The 26,406-nt window shown below is 36.0% G+C and overlaps 1 protein-coding gene across 1 annotated transcript in view; it reads left to right on the plus strand.

Moving 5' to 3' along the window:
* The window catches only part of LOC121443414 (teneurin-1), a 348,703-nt gene that overhangs the window by 105,972 nt on the left and 216,325 nt on the right, over positions 1-26,406 (plus strand). The window contains exon 8 of the mRNA XM_041645172.1: positions 114-314. Within this exon, the coding sequence (XP_041501106.1) occupies positions 114-314 (201 nt within the window). The remainder of the gene's footprint in view (positions 1-113; positions 315-26,406) is intronic.

Genomic DNA, 26,406 nt, shown 5'->3' on the forward strand with positions numbered 1-26,406 from the left:
ATTAGTGATACAATACTAGGAAATCAATATATCTCCGTTCCATTATCCAGCACCTGTTCTCTACCAGCCTTCCCTCTCACCCCCACCTTTTTTGTTTTGTTTCTGGTATTCAGAGGACTGCTTAGACCCAATGTGCTCCGGTCATGGCATCTGTGTTAAAGGAGAATGTCACTGTTCTACTGGCTGGGGAGGAGTCAACTGTGAAACGCCACTTCCTATCTGCCAAGAACAGTGCTCGGGACATGGAACTTTTCTTCTGGACACTGGAATTTGCAGCTGTGATCCCAAGTGGACAGGACCTGACTGTTCTACAGGTACATTGGGTTTATCTCTCTCTCTCTCTCATCTATTCGCAAGGTCTAACCGATCATTTTTTTAAGGCACCTCATTTCAAGATCGGGAGTGTATGACTTCAATAGTCACAGTAAGTTTCCAGGTATTTGCTATTCAGTATTATACTATCATTTATTTCCACTGTTTCAACAGTATAATTCTCCGTGATAGGTACTTATGGTGTATCCTTTGTTCCCTTTGTGTGTTCTCCTACAGTTATTTCAATAGTTTTCAAATTTCATACAACTTGTCCCTTGTAGATTCTTTTAAATATCTAGCTCCACAAACTCAGTCAGCATTTCAACTGAGAAACTCATCACATAAAAACATAACAACACTACTCTACCCTATTTAATATATAACCATATTATTTCTACAACATTGTTTCTTTTCCCTGTTCCTTATCAAACCATATTTCATAGTTGTCTCCTGTCTATAGATAAGCTCCTTATCAAAGAATTACCACAAACTATTAAAACTTCCTGCTAATAATTCTGCTTAATGAGTCAGTCTTTCCCTCTGCTTGCATAATCTGTAGGATCTACTTATCCAAATTGCATTGAATGCCCCTACTTTTCCATGGCTTTTGTTCATCATAAAATGTTATTAACTTTCAATCTAGAAAAATCCAACCTACCCACCAAAACCAACTACAACTTTATTCATTGTAAAATCTTTTTTATTCAAGGTAAAATCTTTTTTGACTAGAGCACTCTGAATCCTATGAAATCCATCCCATATGCATTGCTAGTGAGCACAGAAGCCCTTGTGATTTAGGCATTTGGACACATGGCTGGTATTTTTCTCCTCAACTACAAGCAATGAAAGAAATTAGTCATTCTTTATATTTCCTGTCGTCAGATAAGAGTCTTATTAAATGAATAAGCTAATCAATGACAGCTCTTGGAAAGCTTCTGCCTGTGAATTTTGTGGAGGATGTAAAATGGCATATGGTGAGCAGGAAATTTCAGTACACTGTGGGATTTCGCTACCAGTGAGTTAGCATATGAACTAAAGTCTGTGATTATACACTAAGGAAACATGAGGATTCCTCTGTTAAGATAAATAATTCTAACATAACTTTTAACCACAATTATAGCCACATTTCGCTGAAATTTTATTTTCTCACATTGAAATAATACGGAAAATAGGAGTGAATTTTAAAGTGCCGGAAAATGAGAGCCCAATGTGGTGATGTATGCCTGAAACCCCAGCTCTTAGAAGACTGAGGAAGGTGGGTCCTAATTACAAGACCAGCATGGGCTTAGCGACTTTTAGGCTAGTCTGGCTATAAAGTGTCTCAATGAAGCAGGGGGAAAGATTAAAATGATATTTAACAGTCACTAAGTGCAGTTCTTAAAATCTATTCATTTATGGATTACAAAATACACATTAGCATCTATGTGCTGGGCATTATTGTTGGAGTCAGGGTATTGAGGTGTCCAAAATGGATGTCATCTTTGCAGAAATGGATATTATTACAGTCCAGTAGGAAAGAAACATTTACAACATTAGAAAGGAATGACAGAATCAAAGTGACTAGACTTATGGAGATGTATCATAATAATAAAGCCTGATTATTAACTTATTTTCAACATATAACTGAACACCTTTCATAATTCCACATGCCAGATGTAATATTATGAGCTGCTGTTCCAATTTTAATATAATATGATGCTAATATTCTTATTGTAGGAAACACCTAATGATTTGTATTGTCTCTATCCTAAATGTTGCACATATTTCAATTCAATTCACTGTAAGTACAATCATTGTGTCTACTTTAAAGCTGAAGAAACTGAGGCACAGATTCAGTCTCTAGCTTACCGAAATCACCAGTATCACACATGTTGAGCTAGGTGTTTGACCTTGAACAGTCCATGCACTTAATCACTACCATCTAAGAGTCCATTACCTGCTTTATCATATACAAAAAGTGTTACTACTAGACCATATCCAGGGCCGTGCAGCACAGAATAGGAAGCATAAGCATGTTATTTCCCTAAAATGAGGGACAGCATTAAAGAAAGCCTCATACTTGAATTTATGCTGGAAAAATGGTGAATGTTTATGGAGTGCACAAGGAAAAGCCAGGCTTTAAAGGGGGAAGATACGAATCTAAACGACACACCTGGTGGACATTAGGTTAGTTACAGTCCAGGAATGCTAAAGGAGATAAAACTGTCACCAATGAGAAGAGCACTGAGCCAGAACATAAAGAATTTTATTTACACAGCATGCTCAGGAATTTTCATTTCCTCATGATCCAATAGGAGTGCACCGAGTGGTTGGAAAGAAACTGCACAGAACATCACTGCTTTACCATGATAGGATCCTTAATATCAAGTCAATGCTTTTATTCTAGAATTGGAGATGTGGCTCTGGGTTCAACACTCAGAAGCACAATGAAATCAACAAGAAATGAGAAAAAGTATTTGTTTGTTTATATAGAACTAGTTAACGTGAATTGAGTATTAAGAATGATTCTGTATCAAATATTTGTTCCCTTGGACCTCATATATCCCACTCATGTTCTTCATGATTCTTCACAATTAGATAAACTTCCTCCTAATACACCACTAATATCAGTGCCAGGAATTAAAATATTTCTATTTCAAAGGAATCAATATCAAATTCAATATATAGTCTCTCCTTCTGGTCTTACCTGCTGTAATAGTTACTTTTTGTTGCTGTGATGAAACACTATAAAACAAAGACAATTTAAGAAGAAGACAGTTTATTTGGGCTTATGGTTCCATGGGGATAAGATTCTGGCAAGAGATCAGAGTCCCACAACAAGCTGTAGGCATAGCAGCAGGAGCACCAAACTGAAAGCTCACATCTTCAGTCACAGGCAAAGAACAGAGTATAAACAGGAAGTAGGTGAGTTTTTTTTTTCTTTTTTTTTTTTTTTAAATTTTTTTTTTATTTTTATTTAATAATTTTTTTTATTAAGAAAAGAAGAAAAAAACATAAACAAAAAACAAGTTTCCACCTCCTCCCAGCCTCCCATTTCCCTCCCCCTCCTCCCACCCTTCTCCCCCTCCTCCCACCCTTCTACCCCTCCCCCCACTCCTCTCCCCCTCCCTCTCCAGTCCACAGAGCAGTCCAGGTTCCCTGCCCTGTGGTAAGTCCTAGGTCCTCCCCCCTCCGTCCATATCTAGGAAGGTGAACATCCAAACTGGCTAGGCTTCCACAAAGCCAGCACATTAAGTAGGATCAAAACCCCGTGCCATTGTCCTTGGTGTCTCATCAGCCCTCATTGTTCGCCATGTTCAGAGAGTCCGGTTTTATCCCATGCTTTTTCGGTCACAGCCCAGCTGGCCTTGGTGAGCTCCCAGTAGATCAGCTCCACTGTCTCAGTGGGTGGGTGCACGCCTCGTGGTCCCGACTTCTTTGCTCATGTTCTCCCTCCTTCTGCTCCTCATTGGGACCTTGGGAGCTCAGTCCAGTGCTCCAGTGTGGGTCTCTGTCTCTGTCTCCATCCATCACCAGATGAAGGTTCTATGATGATATGCAAGATATTCGTCAGTATTGCTCTCGGATAGGGTCATTTCAGGTTCCCAATCCTCAGCTACCCAAGGAACTAACTGGGAACCTCATGTTGGGCACTTGGGAGCCCCTCTAGGGTCAAATCTCTTGCTCACCCTAAAGTGGTTCCCTTAACTAAGAATTGTGGTTCCGTGCTCCCCTATCCACCTTTCCTTTATCCCAATTCTCCTGATTCCCCAAATCCCCCCTCCTTCCCTTCTACCTTTTCTCTCCCCATCTCCCCTTACCCCCATCCCACCCCACCCCCAAGATCCTAATTTTCTCCCCGGCAATTGGGTCTACTTCCCTTAGCCAAGAGGATAACTATATGTTTTTCCTTGGGTTCACCTTCTTACTTAGCTTCTTTAGGTTCACCTATTGTAGACTCCGTGGCCCTAATTTATGGCTAGAAACCAATTATGAGCGAGTACATCCCATGTTCATCTTTTTGGGTCTGGGACACCTCACTCAGGATAGTGTTTTCTATTTCCATCCATTTGCCTGCAAAATTCGAGAAGTCATTGTTTTTTACCGCAGCGTAGTACTCTAGCGTGTATATATTCCATACTTTCTTCATCCATTCTTCCATTGAAGGGCATCTAGGTTGTTTCCAGGATCTGGCTATTACAAATAATACTGCTATGAACATAGTTGAACAAATGCTTTTGTCATATGATAGAGCATCTCTTGGGTATATTCCCAGGAGTGGTATTGCTGGGTCCAGGGGTAAGTTGATCCCGAATTTCCTGAGAAACCGAAACACTGACTTCCACAGTGGTTGCACAAGATGGCATTCCCACCAGCAATGGATGAGGGTACCCGTTCCTCCACAGCCTCTCCAGCAAAGGTTATCCTTGGTGTTTTTGACTTTAGCCATTCTGACAGGTGTAAGATGATATCTCAAAGTTGTTTTGATTTGCATTTCCCTGATTGCTAAGGAAGTTGAGCACGACTTTAAGTGTCTTTTGGCCATTTGAACTTCCTCTGCTGAGAATTCTCTGTTCAGTTCAGTGCCCCATTTTTTAATTGGGTTAATTAGCATTTTAAAGTCTAGTTTCTTGAGTTCTTTATATATTTTGGAGATCAGACCTTTGTCTGTTGTGGGGTTGGTGAAGATCTTCTCCCAATCAGTAGGTTGCCTTTGTGTCTTATTGACTATGTCCTTTGCTTTACAGAAGCTTCTCAGTTTAAGTAGGTCCCATTTATTCAATGTTGCCCTTAATGTCTGTGCTTCTGGGGTTATACATAGGAAGCGATCTCCTGTGCCCAGCTCCTGTAGGGTACTTCCCACTTTCTCTTCTATCAGGTTCAGTGTGTTCGGGCTGATATTGAGGTCTTTAATCCATTTGGACTTGAGTTTTGTGCACGGTGATAGATAAGGGTCTATTTTCATTCTTCTACAAGATGACATCCAGTTGTGCCAGCACCATTTGTTGAAGATGCTTTCTTTCTTCCATTTTATACTTTTAGCTCCTTTATCGAAAATCAGGTGTTCATAGGTTTGTGGGATAAAATCCGGGTCTTCTATACGATTCCATTGGTCGACTTCTCTGTTTTTATGCCAGTACCACACTGTTTTCATTACTGTAGCTCTGTAATAGAGTTTGAAGTCAGGGATGGTAATGCCTCCAGAAGATCCTTTATTGTATAGGATTGTTTTTTTTTTCTTAAACTCTGCTTCCAGTGACATACTTCCTTCAGCCAGGCTATACTCCAAAATTTTCCTATACAGCCATCAGTTGTGAACCAGAGAGTGTTCAAATGCTCAAGACTGTGGGGACACATCAGTTATCCAAACTACCTTGCCTGCATTCCCTAAAATGCAATGCCATGTTCCAGTCCTACAGGCAAAGAAGAAAATTACATGAGAGAAAAGGCTTGTAACAAAGGGGACTTAAGGGGAAAAAAAAAGACTTTGGCTTACATCTTGAGGTTGCCTTCCACCATGGCAGAGAAGACTTGGTGGCAGCAATATGAGATGGTTCAGCAGTCAGGAGTGTTGTAGACTATGATTTTAAGGTGTGTGACTTTTTTTTTTTTTTTTTTGATTTTTCGAGACAGGATTTCTCCGTAGCTTTTGGTTCCTGTCCTGGAACTAGTTCGTGTAGACCAGGCTGGCCTCGAACTCACAGAGATCCGCCTGTCTCTGCCTCCCGAGTGCTGGGATTAAAGGCGTGCGCCACCACCGCCCAGTTTGGGTGTGTGACTTTTTATGGTGCATTTGTTAAACTCTGTAAAGGTGTAATTCTTTGCCTATCTAAAACACCTCATGATTCTAATAAAGAGCTGTATGGCCAAGAAAAAGAGAACAAGAAGAGGAGGACATCGGGGGCCAGCCACTCAGCCAGCCAGCCACGGAGTAAGAGTGAAAATAAGATATACAGAAGAAAAGAAAAAAATCCCAAAGGCAAAAGGTCGTCTGGATTATTTAAAGTTAAGAAATACTGGCAAGAAATAATCCAAGCTAAGGTCGGGCTAAGAATAAACCTTCATGTGTGATTTATTTGGGAGCTGGGTGGTGGGCCCCTCAAAAAGCCAAAAGAGTAAAACATCAAACTACACAGGAGAGAGTAGAATGCTGAAATTCAGTTCACCTTCTTTTTTTTTAGTTTAGGACTCCAAACAGTAAAAACATGATGCCACCCCCACAGTCAGGGTCAGTCAGTCTTCCCTGTTCAGATCAACCTTTCTAGAAACACCATCATATACATGCCCAAAGTATGTTTCCTTCTAAATGCAGTCAAGTTGATGATGAAGATTAACCTGCACAAGGTGTTCAAGGAGGGTACTGTCATGACCACATCTGAAGGAATATAATTATATGAAAAAAGAAGAACATAGGTGATATGGGTTGTGAAACTTGGTAACCATATGTGTTAACCCACACTATAACTCCCAGAGAAAAAAGATGATTGGCATTAAACCAAGAGCAGTCTGGACTATTTAGGGAATTCAAAACCAGCTAGGATTCAGTGTGAGACTCTGTCTCAAAAATAATGGAACTTAAAAACTATATGATTATAAATGGAGACTGGTGTTTTACTAATTATGATTTGCACATTATTAACATGCTACATAAATGGTAACACCACTAAATTAGGTAGGTTTTCACCTACTAAAGAATTTTTTTTAATGCTGTGCTATTTGCTATGGTCTGGGGATATGCCAACAAGTGAATAAAGATTCCTGTACTCAGTCTGGAATGGCAAGACAGATGATAAACAGTGACCAAGAAAGATATGGATGTTGTCTTCATGAGGAAACTGATCAGCAGAAACAACAAGTAACTGCGCCAAGGTCATAGTTCTGGCAAGTTTCAAACTTATAAGTAGAAACCAGAGCTACTAATATCATGCTTCATACGGTGTTTTTATTTTCAGCCTCATACCACCAATCTACCCAAATAAGACAGCAGTTAGGCAAAGAGACAGAGCTTGAGTAAGTCAGCTTACTGAAAAACAGAAGAAGAGCATAAAACACCAAGTGTGTGAGTGGAATATTTCTGTCCAGAAATCCTAAACCAATGTCACATTCATTCAGTTCAGACCCAATAACCAAACCTCACTAGAAGCATCTCACACTCACACAAACACAAGGGTGGATAGATATGATCCTAAATTCAATAGCCTCTCAAGCAAAAGGTTGCCTAATAAAATGACTAAATTGAAAAAGAGAGAAAGAAAATGTTTGCCAAATCTCTAGTGTCATGGTAGGAATAGTCCTTCTGTGATTTTGGAACTCTATAAAGGTTGTTCCCAAAGAGCATATTTAACCATGGAGATGATCTCACTGTGCAGACTTTTAATTGAGAGTTCTCAGTACAGGAAGCAATTTAGCATCTGATTCTGATAATGGATCGTGTCATTTCAAAGGTGGATATGCTCTTTGCCATTGATCATCTTTCTTTTCCAAGTACATGAAGCTGCTTAGCTGTTAGCATGTTAACTATGCTGCTTTGATGTCAAGGGGACTGTAGCAAATCATCTGCTGATCATTTTTAGTCTATTTTTCTACCTACAGTATTGTTTGCTGCCTTAAATTGATACTTGACATGGACTTTTTTAGCTTGATAGTCTCATGACACTTCACAAAAGGTTAACTCATTAGTCTTTAAAATACCTCAAGAGGAATATAATAGAAGCTTGTTATATCGTGGGTTAGATTTGGATATACCACAGGTCAAATTGTGCTCTCTTAAAACATAACTCTTTGCTGTAAAATCTCAGTAATACATTTAGCCTGTTGTAAGGGTATTGGCCCTGGCCTCTGAGATCAGCATTGTAAAATGCATCTACTATATTTCTTTGGTAAAATCTGACTTCTGGACACAGTCTCTTAGGGGAGAATAAAAGTAGAATGTAGAGTTCTGTATCTTTTTTTATTAATGAAATTGATCTGAGCCACTCTATCTTTACTCACAAATAATAGATAACACATTTTATGGAAGTGAGCCTTTATATGAAGAGGGCAGCTCTTACCCTTGCTTTGCTACAATTACCCTTGTAATAGGTATGTCATATAAGTAGATTAATTATCTAGAAATATACAGAGTGATAACAGTTAAGGTATTTCTGAACATACTATTTTTTATAAAAATTGCAGTATTATCATCATGTGTCTCATCCAAAGAGGGTGTTAGATCCTAAAGATATCAGATGACATTGTTAAAGAGATATATATTTTAAAACTATCCTTTGACATGTGTCCCTCTTTCCATTAGAGAGATGGTAGTGTTGATGTAGTTGTGGTTGTAGGTGTCTGTGTATATGAATATATTCACAGCATGGTGACTTTGAGTAATACACTTAATTTACTTGTGTCTCAACTGCCTCATGTGTGAAATGGTAGATTAGCCAAAAGGCCCTTGAGGCCTTTTCTAATACTGAAATCTATGATTCTTGATCCTGACTATTAGACTATTGACATCAATTATAAATCGTTTATGGATATAGTCCATTAACTCTCTTAACTCTCATAATGGTGGTGAGACTATATTAAGTGAAAATAGTTCAGAGTAAAAGAACAGTCTCATACTCTGACATAGAGAAGATGCTTTTAAACATTCACATCTGCACAAGACAATGCACACTCACAGAAATGTGTTTATATTTACATACGTATATATTCTTTTCATTATAGCAATGTTTTACTGTGTTTTTAAGTATTCTCTAATGGATAGTTATATGAATCTACTAATAAAACAGATAATTAGCAGAGAAAGTCATAAGGGATTCATATGATAATTGTTGCTGAGGAAACTTTCCTTGACTGTGCAAGCAACATATGCTTCAAAACATTGACAGTTTCTCCTTTTATTGAAAATGCCAATGATGAAAAGATTTTCATCTGACTATCTCCAGGACATACAACATATCACTTCACTTCCTGCAATTTACAAGAATTGATTAGACCTTTTAAAAGTGAGTCATGCATACACAGAATTTTCCTTCTAATATTATAGCTAAAACAGGGTCATAGATACCATTTGACAAAGAAGCTTTATTAAAAATGTAATGCGCATTCTATGAGGTTGACATATAGCCATTCATCATGCTGCTGAAGAGAAAAATCCGTTCACATATAAGCTAACTAGGATATAGTATCTTCAATAAAAAGAAATCAGTAAAGTAAGCCGAAGAGAAACCTAAGATTGCAAATACAAGGATGGACATGGTGTTTTTAACAGTAAAAAGACAAAAAGACTTCTAATTAATTCATGGCAGCTTATTTAACATGATGCTCAAGGTATAACACCTATATGGAAATTTATTTTAAATCAGTTTTATACTCACTGAAAACAGCAGACAAACTTGGAGGTGATTCTGATAATATTAATTAGAATTCTTAAAAACCTATACTTGTGACATTGTAGAATTAACTAAAGTCAGGTCAAAACATTAGCACTAGATTATTGAAATAAGAGAAGTTCATTGGTGACACTAGAAATGCAAATGTAAAGCATCTTTAAAAGCATCCCAAGCCAAATTAAGTGTGTGAAACTGCATGTGCAGAAATATCTTTGGGAGGTAGATATGAAATAGGAAAAAATCACACTATTATAATGATTTCCTAGCAACACATCCTACTCAGACTCACCCCCAAGCCTTCTTTTTTTTTTTTTTGCTCAAGCGAAAATCGAAACTGATCCCAAAAATATTCTCCAATTTTAAATTTTCTAATTTATTCAAAAGATACAAGAAAAGTACCATAATATTGTACACACAAATATATATGTGTGATTTAAAGTACATTAAATATCTGATATTTCAAATCACACTTTTTTATTTTGTTCTGAGACCATGAAAAAAACACACTTGTTATGCCATCATTAGCAGACAGCAATGCAAAAATACAATGAAACGTTGACAATTTGACAAGTCTAAACTAAGAGATAAATTTCCAGAGGCCTCTGTATTTCTGAGATAATTCTACTATTTCAGGACATTATAACTTGAAATTTTGTTTTTCAACCAAGGGACTCTTAAAGCAATTATGAAGCTAGGAAAATGAAGTTTTGCATCAGTATGAGAATGCATGCTTATTTGTATGGTTAAAGCATAATTTAAGAGATTCATTGGGATAGTCTGACAGTTACATCAAAAGCAAGCAAGCAGAATTTGATTTTCACTGCTGGGTGCATTCTTCTCCTATACTCAATTATTCTCAATTCTGTGTTCATTTACTATTTGCCATATGTTTCATTTCATATTTAACTATATGAAATAAAAATAGACGTAGAAAGAGATAAATGTAAAGTTGTGTCTGTTCTTTTGTGTAAGGTCCTATGAAGAACATAGTCACTGCACACTCACCTTCACAGTTTACCCTGTAGTCGTAGTAGTTCTCTCAAAGGAGAGATAGAAACACATAGATAGGTTTGATGGTTTGATAGTGAAATAGCTGAGATAGACACAAAAAGGTAGGATTCAACTGGGTAAAATCAAATACAAGGTCATGGAAGTAGACTAGAGCACATTATCCCAATCCTACATATAAAATCAGGTGATTAGAGATGAAACTGTTTATCCCATGGGTTCTAGTTTGCTTTATAATGCTATGATAAATACCATGACCAAAGTTATATAGAGAAGAAATGCTAATGAGTCTCCATCATATTGCACCATGAAGGGAAATCAGGGCAGGTACTCTAGACACGAATCTAGAGACAGGAACTAAAGCAGAGGTCATGGAGGAGTGCTAGCTTGCTTTTATGACCCACTCGGCTTACATTTTTATACAACCAGGACTACATACCCAGTGGTGGCACCATCCACACTTGGCTGGGCCCTCTTACATAAATTGGTAATTAATTATTAGCCTACAAGTCAATTTGATAAAGAAGTTTTCTCAATTGACCTTCCCTTTTGTCATATGACTCCAGTTTGAGTCAAGTTGACAAACTAGCCAGTATACTATGTATGCCCACACCATAAGCTAAAATCATTTCTATAATTAAAGTAGCCTGCATTTAGAGGACCATTTTTCATTCAATCATATGACCACATTCATGATATTCAAATGAAGATTAAAGACTAAACATTGATTACTTCAAATATTTATAGTATGGCTCAAGACATCTGATTTATGTTCATGTTCCTCTGATTCACTGGAGAGAATGACAAAAGGATTTCATAGTACCTATATATACAAACAAAAATAGACTTGATAGATTATATTTATATATTTGTGAATAGACATTATATATAGATAGATGATAGATATGTAGATAGATAGTAGATAGATAGGTAGATAGATAGATAGATAGATAGATAGATAGATAGATAGATAGATAGATAGATAGATAGATAGATACAATGACAATCTAAGAAAAAGGGGATATCATTTTAAGCAGGTAGGAAGAACATGGGAGGTACTTCAAGGAGGAAACTTTGGGGCAAGTGTTATAATTCTATTTCAGCTAAAATATCTTTTTTTAAATGTAAGAAGTAAAAAAAAAAAAAAGAGAAGAACCCAAAAGATTCAAACTCAGCAACTCTTTGAGTAGCTGCTCGAGTCTACTACAAACAACTTCATTTGGCCTTGCTACTAAAACTGGTAACATTTTCTTACTTTTATATGATCCATGAACTATAAGCAAGGAGGAAAATAATTTCTTTTACTATGCATGCTTCAGAGTGGGTACCAAGAGCAGAATTCATTCCCCAATGTCCTTTATTAACCATCTGTGTGGATTAGTTCTATCATTTTTATTTTGCATATTCATGAATTACTGACCTTTTGACTCTAAAAGTCTAGTAAATAACATTTTTGGCACTATCTTTTTAACCTTTATTTCCTAGTACTTGATAGTACCGCCAATTGGAATTTCACGTTGATTCTCCTCTGTAGTCCTCATTCTGTTATTTCTTTCCAGTTTTCTATTCCTTTTTCTTATCTGTGTTATTGCATGGATAATTTCTTCATGTTGGCTGTTTAGCTCACTAACTCTCTGTCTGTGGTTACTTTGCTGTTAAACCCTTCAATTGAATTTTCAGTTTCTGGGTGCCTTGGTTACTTTTCCACTGCTGTGAAGAGACACCATGACCAAGGTAACTTATAAAAGAAAGCATTTAATTGGAGCGCTCAGTTCCAAAAAGTTAGAGTCCACAAGCATTCTGATTAGACAACCATAAGGAAGAGAGAGTTAACTAAAAATGGAAGGGGATTTTTGAAAACACAAAGACCACCCCCAGTTGACATAACTTCTCCAAAAAAAAAACCACAGCTAATACTTTCCAACTAATAACCTATACAACAGAATCAATATTAGCTACCATGAAATATCCTCAGCCATAGAAATTATTACAAAATTCTTCAATTTGACCTCTAGCAGACTATTTGCACATGGCAAAAAGCAGCCATTTTAATTGTCAAAGTATGACAAAAATAGTTTCTAGTGTAGTTTTTAATATTGTTCCTCGATAAAATCTATTGAGCTGTAACTCCATTGTCCATATTCTCATAACTACTGTCTTCCAAGGTCCAATAGCGATGGCCCATTAAGCACTGCTGATGGCATTTAGACAAGTTTCTAGTACAAAGTTCCCAGTTCTTCCATATTCTTCTCCCCCGCCCCCGGCAAATTAATGTGGTCAAGCATGTCACGTTAAAACTCCACTCCTAGTACTAACTTCTGTCTTAGTTACTTTCCTATGGCTATAACTAGACACTATAATCAAGAAAACATATAAAAGAAAGCATTTAATTAGGGTTCATAATTCCAAAACTAGAGTCCAAGACTATTGTGTTGGGGAATATAACAGCAGACAGGCAAGATTGCTAATGGAAAGTAGCTAAGATTTTGCATGTTTAGACAACAGATACCTGTCACAGAAATGGCACAGGCTTTTTAAACCTCAAATTCTACCACTAGTGATACACTTTCTCCAATAAGGTAATACCCAATAATCAGTCACAAATAATTCCACCAACTGGATAGCAAGGATTCAAATATATGAGCCTATGGGGTTTATTCTGATTCAAACCACCATACTCTGTTTACTTTTTTATTTTCAATAGTTATTCTTGAGAATTTCATACATGTACACAATGAAATACAATCATATCTGTATATACAATTATCTTACTACCTAGCAATTCTACCAAGGCCGTGCCTTGAAAGAAGAGTGACTCTCCATTCCCCATACATTATCAGCAGCCAGTTGTTCCTTAGGTGTGAGTGGAAACATATCTTTCTGCCTCTACTATGACATTATTTGAAACTTGGAGGTGGAGATAACATGTAATATAGATATCTGATTTTGAGCTGAGCACTCAATAGTCATTTATTCTCAGCTCTTTGACCAATTATGAATCACTTCATTGACTTCTACCCAGTGTAAAAAAAAAGCTTCTTAGACCAGTACTAAAAACATTGCATGTCTAGGGATATAAACATAGATATTTAGAAGGCACTATGGCCACATGCCTATTTTGCAAATAGCAATACTGTCCTCTACCTGTAAGACATATACTTCCCCATCCCTGGGATGTCAGTCATATTTATAGTATCAGAAATCATTTCCTTTCTGTGAATCAACCATAAAATCCAATCAGAAAGTTGTTGGTTACCCTATAATGGCCATGCCATTATTGCACCAGAGTATAGTCTTATATGGAGAATGGTTATTGAAACAAATATATTCCATATTGGGAAAAATCATTGATTTCTTTTCTTCCCCACAGCTGTCATAGCACCTTCTGGAACTATGAAACATGACTAAGGGGGAAATTTCTCAGTCACTTTGAGATTAATTTTTCAATAACCTACAACCAAAGTATGTGGTGTGTTCAGCAGTAGGGTAGTCTCTCAAGAGAGAAGAGAGAGAGAGATTAGATAGAAAGACATAGATAGGTATAAATAGCGATAATTATAGATAGATATAATGTTATTGATAAATCTATAGATAAATAATGTGTATAAATATAAATGATGCGGATATAATACAGTATTTATGCATATATAAAAGATTTTCTCCATTCCACATGTTGTTACATAAACTCAGAGTTTAGATAAAAATACAGTTCTTGTCTTAGTTAGGTGTCCTTAGGGTTCCTGTTGCTTTGAAGAGACACCATGACCATGGCAACTGTTACAAAGGAAAAATATTTAATTGGGGTGGCTTACATTTTCAGAGGTTTAGTCAATTATCATCATGGTGTGACAGGGTGGCATGCAGGCAGACATGGTGATGGAGAAGTAGCCAAGTGCCCAACATCTTGACCTGCAGGCCACAGGAAGTGAACTAAGACACTAAGTGTTGCTTGAGCATATATGAGACCTCAAAGCCCACCTCCACAGTGACACACTTCCTCTAACAAGGCCACATCCACTCCAACAAAGCCAAGTCTCCTATTAGTGTCACTTCCTTTTGGGGATATTTTCTTTCAAACCACCACGTTATTTCTATTGCTGTGACAAAACGCCATGGCCTTAGCAACTTTTGTAAAGGAAAAAATTAATCGGGGCTGGCTTACAGTTCTGAAATTTAGCGTATTATATTCATGGTGTGAAGAATGGCAGCATGCAGGCAGACATGGTGCTGCAGAAGGAGATGAGAGTTCTGTATCTTGATCCACAAGCATAGGAACTTCATTGTCCCACTGGACATAGATTGAGCATATATGATTCCTCAAAGTCCAGTGGCACACTTCCTCCAGCAAGGTCACATCCACTCCATAAATACAAGACCTCCTAAGAGTGTCATTCCCTATAGACCAAGCATTCAAACACATGAGTCTATAGGAGCTATGACTATTCAAACCACCACAGTCCCCATACTGGATTATTATTGATCCTTAGGTCAATCAGATTAGCAGATGACCACAAATATCTTAATAGAGCAAGACTTATCAAAAAAAAAAATCTTGGGTATAGTACCACTATGAAACCCAACTGAAAATCTACAAGCTCAATTTTTATACTAAATTCAGAATTTAATTTTCTTTCAGCAATTAGAATTTTTAAACTACACGTTTTAAAAAAAGAAATTTATAAGCTTCACTTAAATCAAGAAATTACTCTACTAATGTGGAAGTAAAAACATTAGAGACCAACAAACCTTGAAAAGCTCATTTCCTGCTAGTAAAATGGTTCTGACAATGGGAATTTAAAAAGAATCCTCCGAAGTATTGTTCAAAAGATAATTTTGAAACCATGGCAGTGAAAAACAGTGAGGTTAACAGTGATGTCAAGAGTAGGTAGTTTTAACAATCAAAGCAATCCTCCCACACTTCTATGCTAGCTAGGTTCATTCAGTTTTTAACTGAATTCTTCCAGTCATACAATGAAAATTCCAACACTGTAAATACAATTGCCTATTGACTGTCCTATTTTTATTCTTTTATTATTATTTAATAAACCTATTGGTATAACTATAGAATAGTACCATAGATGACATAATAGACATGGCAGGGAAGTGCCTTCTAATTTACCGAAGAGGAAACTGGGTCACCAAAGTGCTGAATGGCTGCCATATGGTCATACAACTTACTGAGTGCATAGTTAATATCACAATGTGCTTTGTAATTTTTAATTTAGACATTTTATCCAAAATATCATTCACAGAATCTTGTTTGAATTCAATAGACAATGCTCTGTTTTCATTGTCAGCACTTCCACTGAATCTCTAGAAAGCTGGCAGTGAACACACCTGGAGCAATATCCTCAAAACTTTTTATTTCCTAGCAAACAGTGTTAAGAAAATTGTTGGAGTTTCAGCATTAAAATACTCAGACAGAAATAAAACCAAATCTTGACTCCTTTTTCTCAGCTATTGGGTGACCTTGAAGAAGTTACTTGACTCTCTGAACCTCTTCGGTAGACAGCAGAATGGGGGAATAATTCCCAGCTTCCAGAGTAGTTGCAAAGGGTTAAATGACATAATATGAGAACATCACCCAGCATAGTGCTTCTCACATAGAATATGCTAAATTATGATAATAAATGGTTGCTATTATTGTCATTATATTTCAATTCTCATTGTAAAGACACATTTCAGAGCCAAATCTTTTGTAAGAAGGAGATAAATTAGTGGCTGTGTCAAAGAAATTCATTTTCAGACACTGTAAGGCTGAATTAATTTAAAGACATATGAAAATTCTTTCTACTCCAAAGTCTTTTCCTTCCTTTGTCCCTATTCAAATGGTGCTGTTTCCTGTGTTTCTTGAACTCAGCGGATGTTTTATTTGAAAAAGTGACTAAAAAGTAGTTGTTCCATCTCTTCATTCTCTTTTTCTGAGCTCTGTTATTCATTATAAAATATCATTCAAGGAAAATTTATATTCTTTGTGTATTGGCTAAGATCAGAGTTCAGCAACAGGAATCCCCACTCTCAAGGAAAACAAAAAGTGGCTTAACAAGACAGAATTATGATTTTTCTCTTAGGCTAAAAAATCTAGAGGCAGAAAACACCAAGGTTCTTGGGGTTCTGAAAGAAAGCAACTTTCAGCTCACCACTCTTTATTGAAGACCCTTATACTCAGATTATACAATGGCAGCCAGTACTGTGCCTAAAATGCCTAAATTTTAGGTAATATGATAGTGTGCTAAGGGTTCTTTTTACATCCACTTAGCAAGACTTCAATGAAACTACACCTGGAAACAATGACTTATATATCATTGACCAATAGCAATCATATACACACACTCAGTTGCAAGGAAGAATAAGAAATATAGTCATTATTTAAAGAAACATGGGAACAATTAAATAGCAAAATTCTACCCATGCTTTCAAGCTCCCTTAAAATGAATGCAAAATGACAATGTGATTCACTATGTGCTCAATATAAAGACAGATGACAGAAGTTTGAATTTGTGTTGGAGTAGGTTGTATATCTTTACTAAAGACCTTCTTCAAAATCTATGCAAAAAAATAAGTTGGAGTACTTGGGTAAATTTTGTGTTGGTTGAATTTTGAAATGCTTTGAATATATTGACTTAAAAATATAATATTAAGACAATACCTGTATTTTTTACTTTTTAATGTATCTACTGAAAAAATAAACAACATAATCCCCATTCTTTGAGCTTTGCTATTCGGTATAAATTATCATTGAAGGAAATATATATTCTTTTCATGTTAGCTAAGATTAGGCAGTTTTTAACCTACTGTTGTGATGGTTCTAGCAAGATGCCCTCCCAATAAGTCTCAAGCCGTTGAATACGTCTCCAGTTGGTTGTTAAGGGAGGATTAGGTCTGACTGCTGAAGGAAGTGTGTTACTGGGAGTGAGCTTTGAGGTTTCAAAAGACTTGTGCTATTTAAAGTTATCTCTCTCTCTGCCTCCTGCTTGTGGTTCAAGTGTAAGCTTTCAGCTATTTCTGCCACTATGCCTTGTCATTATGGATTCTAACCTTTGGGAACCATAAGCGCAATTAAATGCATTCTTTTCTAAGTTGATTTGGTCATACTGTTCTATCATAGCTATAGAAAAATAACTAGAAGTGTTTCTCATATATGCATGTGTTTAGAGATAACCACTTAGGATTGGCTAATATGTCAGGGAGTTCATCCCTGGAGAAAACTCATTCTCCCACTCTTAGTAGGCATTGATTGTATCTAACTGCTCACAGGATGTGGGGCCTTGTGGAATTTTCCCATACACTTTGACATGTCAACACAAACCAGATACCAGAAGGAGAGGATTGAGTAAGCATATTCACTTTAATTGCTATCAGTCCATCTATGACAAACTTTTCTCTCCCCTTTGAGGCACTTGAGAACATGATTGAAATGGTCCTTAAGAATCTATGGCCTGTCAGTACAGTAAAGCCTTCCGGTCCACAATGAGCCACATCCCCTTTTGTTGTTGATTTAAAAATAAAAGCAAAAAATTCTGAAACAGCTATTACAAATTAAATAGTGAACACATAGTTCATTTTCAGGTTTTAGAGTTTCTATTTTTAAGATGGTAGTATAAAAATGTGAAACTATTTCAGTCAATAATCATATACAGCAAATAAAATATATAATTATTACCCCCAGGCTGGATATAAGCAATTTTTAAGGATTTATCTGTTAGTAAAAGCACATATAGAAATACATCATATATTTGTGTAAGAAGTTTTTCTCTTGAGTTAATAGTTCCTTATTCCTTAAATTTTCTGGTAAAAAGACAGAGAAATCACCACAAATTTAGAATTAGGCCCTTCAATATGATTAATACAGAAGGGAGCATAGATAAAAGTTTAAAGATGCTTTTAAAAGGACCCTACATCTAAGAAAACTGTATTCCCCTTGACAAGAGATAAAGGAGGGTAGAGGTAAATTATTCCCACATCACTGGGAAACTGAATCAGGATCCAAGTAAAATAGTCCAGTTGTGTAAGTCATAAATTCACTAACATTCTTCCTTATATCATCAGTGTCTTTACTTATTTTTATTCCCAGCTACATGGAAAAAGAAAAGATGCAGAGCTCTCATTTATGGAAAGATAGCTATACTAAAAACAATGTCTTATGATTACACATACAATGAATCAGAAACTATAGTGCAAATAACTGGGTGTTTATCTGTGGAATTCCAATTTCTGATATTTCAGAAAAAGAAATTTTAGGTGTCAAAAAAACCTTTGCTTACTCTAAGAAACCCAGTTAATAAATATTCAAGTTAATTAATATTAGTATAGTACCTGCAAAATCATGTAACCTCATGGTTGCAATTGAACCAATCTAGCAAACAAAATCCTCCGGTTTCAAAGTTTGTGGATTTCTAGTTTTCTTCATTCAGAACCATAATAGGTCTTATTTTTAATTTAATTGATTGTAGTTAATTAGTAAAAGTGTATATAAATTTAACTGTATGTTTTTATATGATATATATTATAATGTATAATCTGATGCTTTGGTATATGCATCATACAATGGCCAAATTAAGCTATATGACATACCATTACCTCATACAGAAATAAATTTTTATGGTGAGAAAATTTTAAATCTCTTATAATTTTCAATTAATCTTTTTATTGCTAACTATCATTACCATAATATATTAATAGGCCTCTTGAACATATTCATCATATCTTACTGCACTTTAATGATTGCAATGATGATTATGGTGATGATAATAGCAATTGTATTACATTTCTTGAGCTCTTACTAGATACAAGCTTTACAAATACTATCCATTTAAACTTTATGACAAGTCAGTATTTCCAATGTACTTTCTATACAGTAGTTTTATTGCAAAATATTATGGAGAAATGTAAAATATTCTATATTTCCAATATACTTTCTATATAGTAGTTTTGTTGAAAAATGTTGTGGAGAAATAGAAAATATTCTATCAAGGAGAAAATATGAAAAATACTACATGTGTTAGCTGCCATCAAGAAATTCACAAAATGTGTTCCCATATTATATATTGTTAAACAGCCCTGAATAAAGAAATATGTCTATAAGAGTTTCACACAAATCTTTGATTAGGAAACGTAGTTATTGCCTCACATTTCTTCATATCTTATGGAAGTACTAGTGTTCTAAAAACATACTTTTGGACAAGATGTTTTAAAACACTACCAGTGGTTTTCAACAGAGGCAATAAAACCTTAGAGACATTAAGCAGCCTTGAATCACATCACCAGTTACGTGACAAAATTTTTGAAACTAAAATAAAGCTAAATGTAATGCCCAAACACATACCCATCATTAACTAACTATACAGGGCCAGATATTATCTATCATGTATCACTTAACAGTGATAGTTAAAACACTCTATGTATACAATTTCTAATTCTTGAAACCCTGGAGATATAAATATTCTTTTTTTTAAATATTCTTATCCTCATTTTGCAAATGCAGAAACTAAGACTCAATTAGATATTCTGACTTCCTGACATCTTAACATATAAGCATACAAAGGACCATCAGCATGGTTGAGAAATTAGTTGTTTCTGATTATTTTTAGACAAAACTCAACACTCTTGAAATTTCAATGTTTATACCTATAAAAAGGTTGTGATACGCATAAAAACATCTGTTCCATGATATTTACTAACGAAACAGTTTTTCACAAATAGTAATGAATTTTGTTAAGCCAGTATCTTCTAAAGTAAATGCACAATGGAGCTTACCAATAGAAGTGTGGGGTAAAGAATTCATTCATTGCTTTGGAAATACATATGAACTTAGTATCAGTCAAGTATTAGCCTTCATTAGACAATACAATTGAGGGGCAGAAAATATCACTAAAAGCCACTCCCACTGAGGGAAGTCACAAGTTCTGCAAAGGTCATTCCTCCATATTTTTTCAAAAAGATTTTATCATGGTGTAGCATAAAGATCATAAAGCTATACATTGAAAAAATATCTAACACTATTCTAAAGGATTGTGTGAAGATAGAATAAGATAATGTATGTAAAGATTGTGACCCTGAACCAAGCACTCATTACTAGAACTCAAGGCAGACATCAAACCTCGCACACTAATATTAGGAGACTTCAATACACCTCTCTCACCAATGGACAGGTCTATCAGACAGAAACCTAATAGAAAAATAAGAGAATTAATGGAGGTAATGAAGCAAATGGACTTAACAGACATCTATAGGACATTCCACCCAAATAGGAAAGAATATACCTTCTTCTCTGCAGCTCATGGAACCTTCTCGAAAATTGACCACATATTCAATAACAAAGCAAACCTCCACAGATACAAAAAAAATTTTAGTGACCACATGTGTTTTACCGGATCACCATGGATTAAAGTTAGAATTCAACAACTATGCTACCCCCGAAAGCCTACAAACTCATGGAAACTGGACATTCAACTACTGAACCACGCATGGATCAAGGAAGAAATAAGGAAAGAAATTAAAGTCTTTCTTGATACATCAACTACCACACTGTGCTGGTGGCTGGCTTCACAGCCCTCAGTTCCTGAGAGCCTAGCCTCATCCCAACACATTTCCTGCACCAACTCGGGGAAGTTGCTGTGTCCACAATGAGGCATTCATTTTTACCTAGCAGGTTGGCTTCTAAAGTGCTCTGCTGATGTGGGAAGTCCTTCTGTATATGTGTTGCTTCTATTGGTTAATGAATAAAGAAGCTCTTTTGGACTGTAATAGGACAGAGTAGAGCTAGTTGGGAAAACTAACTGAATGCTGGGAGAAAGAAGGCAGAGACAGTGAGAAGCATGTTACAGAAGACAGACCTAGGAGACAGATGCCAGACAGAACCTTACTGGTAGACTACAACCACATTGTGATACACAGATTAATAGGAACTGGTTAATTTAAGATATAAGAGCTAGCTAGCAGTACACTTAAATGATTGGTCAAACAGTGTTTTAATTAATACAGTTTTGTGTAATTTTTTCGGATCTGAGCAGCCAGGAATGAATGTGCAGCTTCTGCCAATACTCTGCTGCCCAGCAGGGCCTCTTAAGCCAAGGCTACCTGAGAGACTGCTTTCTCAGGCCCTATGTGAATATTCAAGCCTCCAGATTGGATGCCATATGTAATAAATCTTTTTGACCCACCAGTCAGCTCCAAAATAATGACATGGAGATTTATTATTAATTATGAAACCTCAGCCTTGCCTTAGGCTTGTCCCACTAGATCTTATCACCTAAACTGCTTTTATCACTCTATGTTTTACCATGTGGCTTTTTACCTTTCTTTTTTTCTGTATGTCCAACTTCCCACGTCTCCATGGTGTCTCTTGTGACCTCAATTCATCTCTGCTTCCTTTCTCTTTCCATAAATCCCACTTATACCTCCTGTCTAGCTATTTGTCATTCAGCTTTTTGTTGCACCAATGAAAACAATACACCTTCACACAGTATACAAATATCACAACATATGAAGAAGCAAGAGTTCCCAATCTAAGCAGCTGATTTGGATTTATTAAATGGATATAACCAGGTACAAAATTTGAGTAGACTTACTTTTCATTATCAATTTCAAAATGGTGTAAGTTATATACACACCAAATGTAAACAACCCATATATATTTAGATATAGCTTGATGGAAATTTCCCTATCCCATACTAAACAATAGTAAAATCATTTCAACGGTGCATTCAACTAGGAGTGACATTTATTTTCTAAGCATGTATTTAAATCACAGAAACATTCAGCTTTTGTACATGTAAACTCAATTTAACAATAGAAAAACAACCACACACATATACCAGAACATATCCCTGCATATACTCATAATTACACTAATGTTCATATACATAATCAAACTTACATCACCCCTGTGCAAAATACACTCAGAATCTTAACAATTATACATTTATGGTGTCACACTACCTTCACATGATTCTCTACCCATACTCAGAAACATATGCTTGCCTATTCATACACATCCATGGACATGCACACACATTGTTCTGTATGTATTTGGGTGAGTATGTGTAGTTTACATAAATTGGTTTATATACTTTGGTTTGAAAAAATGAAAATTATTTTATAGTAATTTCCTCCTCCTATACTAATTTTGCAAACTCACAAAATGTGTGAATCTTTATTTACTTAAATTAAATCAAATAATTTTAAGACTCTAAATTGTATTCATGATCCTTTAAAAGTTAACTCTTGTTCCATCATGAAAAATAATATATCTTTAAAACTGAAGTGCTTGGAAAAAAATATAAAAATTTCTAATAGTTGTAAATTGGTATGTACACTGTAGAGTGATTTAAAATCATTAGAATGATGCATTTTTAAAGTAAGTGCTTTGCTAGAAAATGAGGGAAGCAGAGCAATCAGGGTTCCCTGACCTGTGGGAAGCCCAAGGACTGCCCACCTCTATCCAGGTCTCGTAAGGTGAGCATCCAAACTGCCTAGGCTCCCACAAAGCCAGTACGTGCAGTAGGATCAAAAACCCACTGCAATTGTTCTTGAATTCTCAGTATTCCTCATTGTCCGCTATGTTCAGCTAGTCCGGATTTATCCCATGTTTTTTCAGACCTAGGCCAGCTGGCCTTGGTGAGATCCCAATAGAACATCCCCATTGTCTTAGTGTGTGGGTGCACCCCTCGTGGTCCTGAGTTCCTTGCTCGTGCTCCGTCTCCTTCTGCTCCTGATTTGGACCTTGAGATTTCTGTCCGGTGCTCCCGTGTGGGTCTCTGTCTCTGTCTCCTTTCATCGCCTGATGAAGGTTAATATTCCTGAGGATGCCTATGTGTTTGTCTTTGGATTCACCTTCTTATTTAGCTTCTCTAGGAACATGAATTATAAGCTCAATGTCCTTTATTTATGGCTAGAAACCAAATATGAGTGAGTACATCCCATGTTCCTCTTTTTGGGTCTGGCTTACCTCACTCAGGATAGTGTTTTCTATTTCCATCCATTTGTATGCAAAACTCAAGAAGTCCTTGTTTTTTACTGCTGAGTAATACTCTAATATGTATATATTCCATACTTTCTTCATCCATTCTTCCGTTGAAGGGCATCTAGGTTGTTTCCAGGTTCTGGCTATTACAAACAATGCTGCCATGAACATAGTTGAGCATATACTTTTGTTGTATGATAGGGCCTCTCTTGGGTATATTCCCAAGAGTGGTATTGCTGGATCCAGGGGTAGGTTGATCCCGAATTTCCTGAGAAACCGAAACACTGCTTTCCAGAGTGGTTGCACAAGTTTGCATTCCCACCAGCAATGGGTGAGTGTACCCCTTTCTCCACAACCTCTCCAGCAAAGGCTATCATTGGTGTTTTTTATTTTAGCCATTCTGACAGGTGTAAGGTGGTATCTTAAAGTTGTCTTGATTTGCATTTCCCTGATCGCTAAGGAAGTTGAGCATGACCTTAAGTGTCTTTTGGCCATTTGAAGTTCTTCTGTTGAGAATTCTCTGTTCAGATCAGTGCCCCATTTTATAATTGGGTTGATTAGCCTTTTACGGTCTAGTTTCTTGAGTTCTTTATATATTTTGGAGATCAAACCTTTGTCAGTAGCAGGGTTGGTGAAGATCTTCTCCCAGTCAGTGGGTTGTCTTTTTGTCTTAGTGACAGTGTCCTTTGCTTTACAGAAGCTTCTCAGCCTCAGGGAGTCCCATTTATTCAATGATGCCCTTAGTGTCTGTGCTGCCGGGCCAATGCCTCGATCCCGTGTGCGTTTAATAGTTGTTTTCTGTATCGAGGTTCCTAATGCTTTCTCCGTCTCTTAATGACTATTCTTAGCAAACAAATTCTCTGCCTTATAATTAGTGATTTTCTTCCTAATTATGGCTTTTTCAATTTTCACACGAGATGACAAAAAAATCATGTTTTGCCCGAGAACCAGCTTATTAGTTAATGAAAATTTGTCTAATAGCAGCCTTTTAGATACCCTGTCAAAATCAAAAGCAACATTTAGGGATGAGAAATGCTGCTTCTATATTAACATTCAAAGTTAATTCCTGGGTAGGGTTGGGGAACGAGACGTAGGAGGCATGATTTCTTCTATAAAAAAAATTAAAAATATTCTTCATGGAAAAAAAAAAAGAAAATGAGGGAAGCAGTATAACACTGTATTAATGGAGCTCAAGACATCTTAAATTGATTTTGAAATTAAGCACCAGAAATTGCAACTTGAAAAAATAATTAGGTAAACCATTATATAGCAATCAAAAATAGAAAACCTCTTGAAATTTAGGAAATTGCAAATTAAGGGTGTCAGTCATCCTGATTTGGCAAGGGCAAGGATTGTCAATGGAAAGAAAACATACCCTACTTAAAATATTCTTGAAAACTGAACCTATCCTAAGGTTTGTTATTCCATTTTGATTTCTCATCTTTTATATCTTTATTGCATATAAACATAAGAGTATCATTCAGCAAATGTCTTTCCAATTTTTCATCACTTAAGGATTTGATAATGGGAGACTTTTACAGAAGTTACTGGTTTCACTAGACAGGAAAAAGGCTCAAAATATTCATTACCTAGTTATGTATCTGATTATAGTTCATCACTGGCAAGACAGGAATAATCCCAAACTACCATATACAAAGCCACAGTTAGATATCCCTGGGTCTTTCATTTATCCCAACTATCTTTATGTCTAAACAAACTCCTTGCACAAAATCAACTTCATTTTTATTATTAGAGACAAATAGTATAAAGTGGAAGTATCTCCAAACTAAAAACCAACATCTCCAACTGCCCCTGCATGAAAGAGGTTCTTGAAATCTTTACAACATTCTCTGGGTTTATCATGACATGAATGAACCAGATCTCAGTCAATACAGGTGCTTGTGACTATTCTATTAATTCTTCTGTCTTATTGAGTCCCTGGCAACTACTTGCCAAATGGAGTGACAATAGATAATCTATCTCTTCCTTCTAGGTCAGTTTTTCTACTATTCTTCAGAGACATAGTGATAACATTTCATGACTTAGATATAGCATTAATTCTAGATAATAATTTCCTTCATAAGAAAAAACCCTGGAGAGACCTTGACTCAGGATCTGTATGTAAAAAGAAGTAAATATTAAGCCTCCACATTATTAATCCTATGCCTTTTGGGAACAAAATATCCAAATATAATCATAGTCCATGTAGTGTTTCTAAACAGCTACTTAGATATTTGACTAGTCACATTAATTACTCAAAACTATTAAAAAAACTGTCACAACTTAAATGTGTGAGAGTATAACAACATTAAGTTAAATTATGATGCATTTTGAAATGTCATGTACCAATTATTAGTGTTTGTACAGCCTTTATAATTTATGTTTGAAAAGTCTTAAGATATGGGAGGTCTAAACATGAGCTAAACTATGTACCTAGTATCACAACAAAGAGTTTAGAGTACACAATGGGAAGAAATATGCCAACACTTCAGAAGTGTATTTTGCAAAGTTTGGAAAAAAAATATCAAGGACTGAGATTTAGAAGTGACCAAGCAGTCAAATTTAAGTTGTTTTAGGCAAAAAGATCCTTGAGGACAGGCTATTCATTCATGGAAAAGAGAGTTATGAAGATACTGGGTAATGTTGTTCAAGTACTTGAAGAGCTCACAGATAGGGCATAGTGACCAAGCCTTCTCCAGTCCCATAGAAAACAGAATAAAAAGAAATCAAATCAAAAGAAGTCAAGTTTGGATACATAGAAAA

The sequence above is a fragment of the Microtus oregoni genome, unplaced genomic scaffold (genome assembly GCF_018167655.1).
Source record: "Microtus oregoni isolate MIOR12 unplaced genomic scaffold, Mior012 000106F_ref0000393, whole genome shotgun sequence".
Taxonomy (NCBI): Eukaryota; Metazoa; Chordata; class Mammalia; order Rodentia; family Cricetidae; genus Microtus; species Microtus oregoni.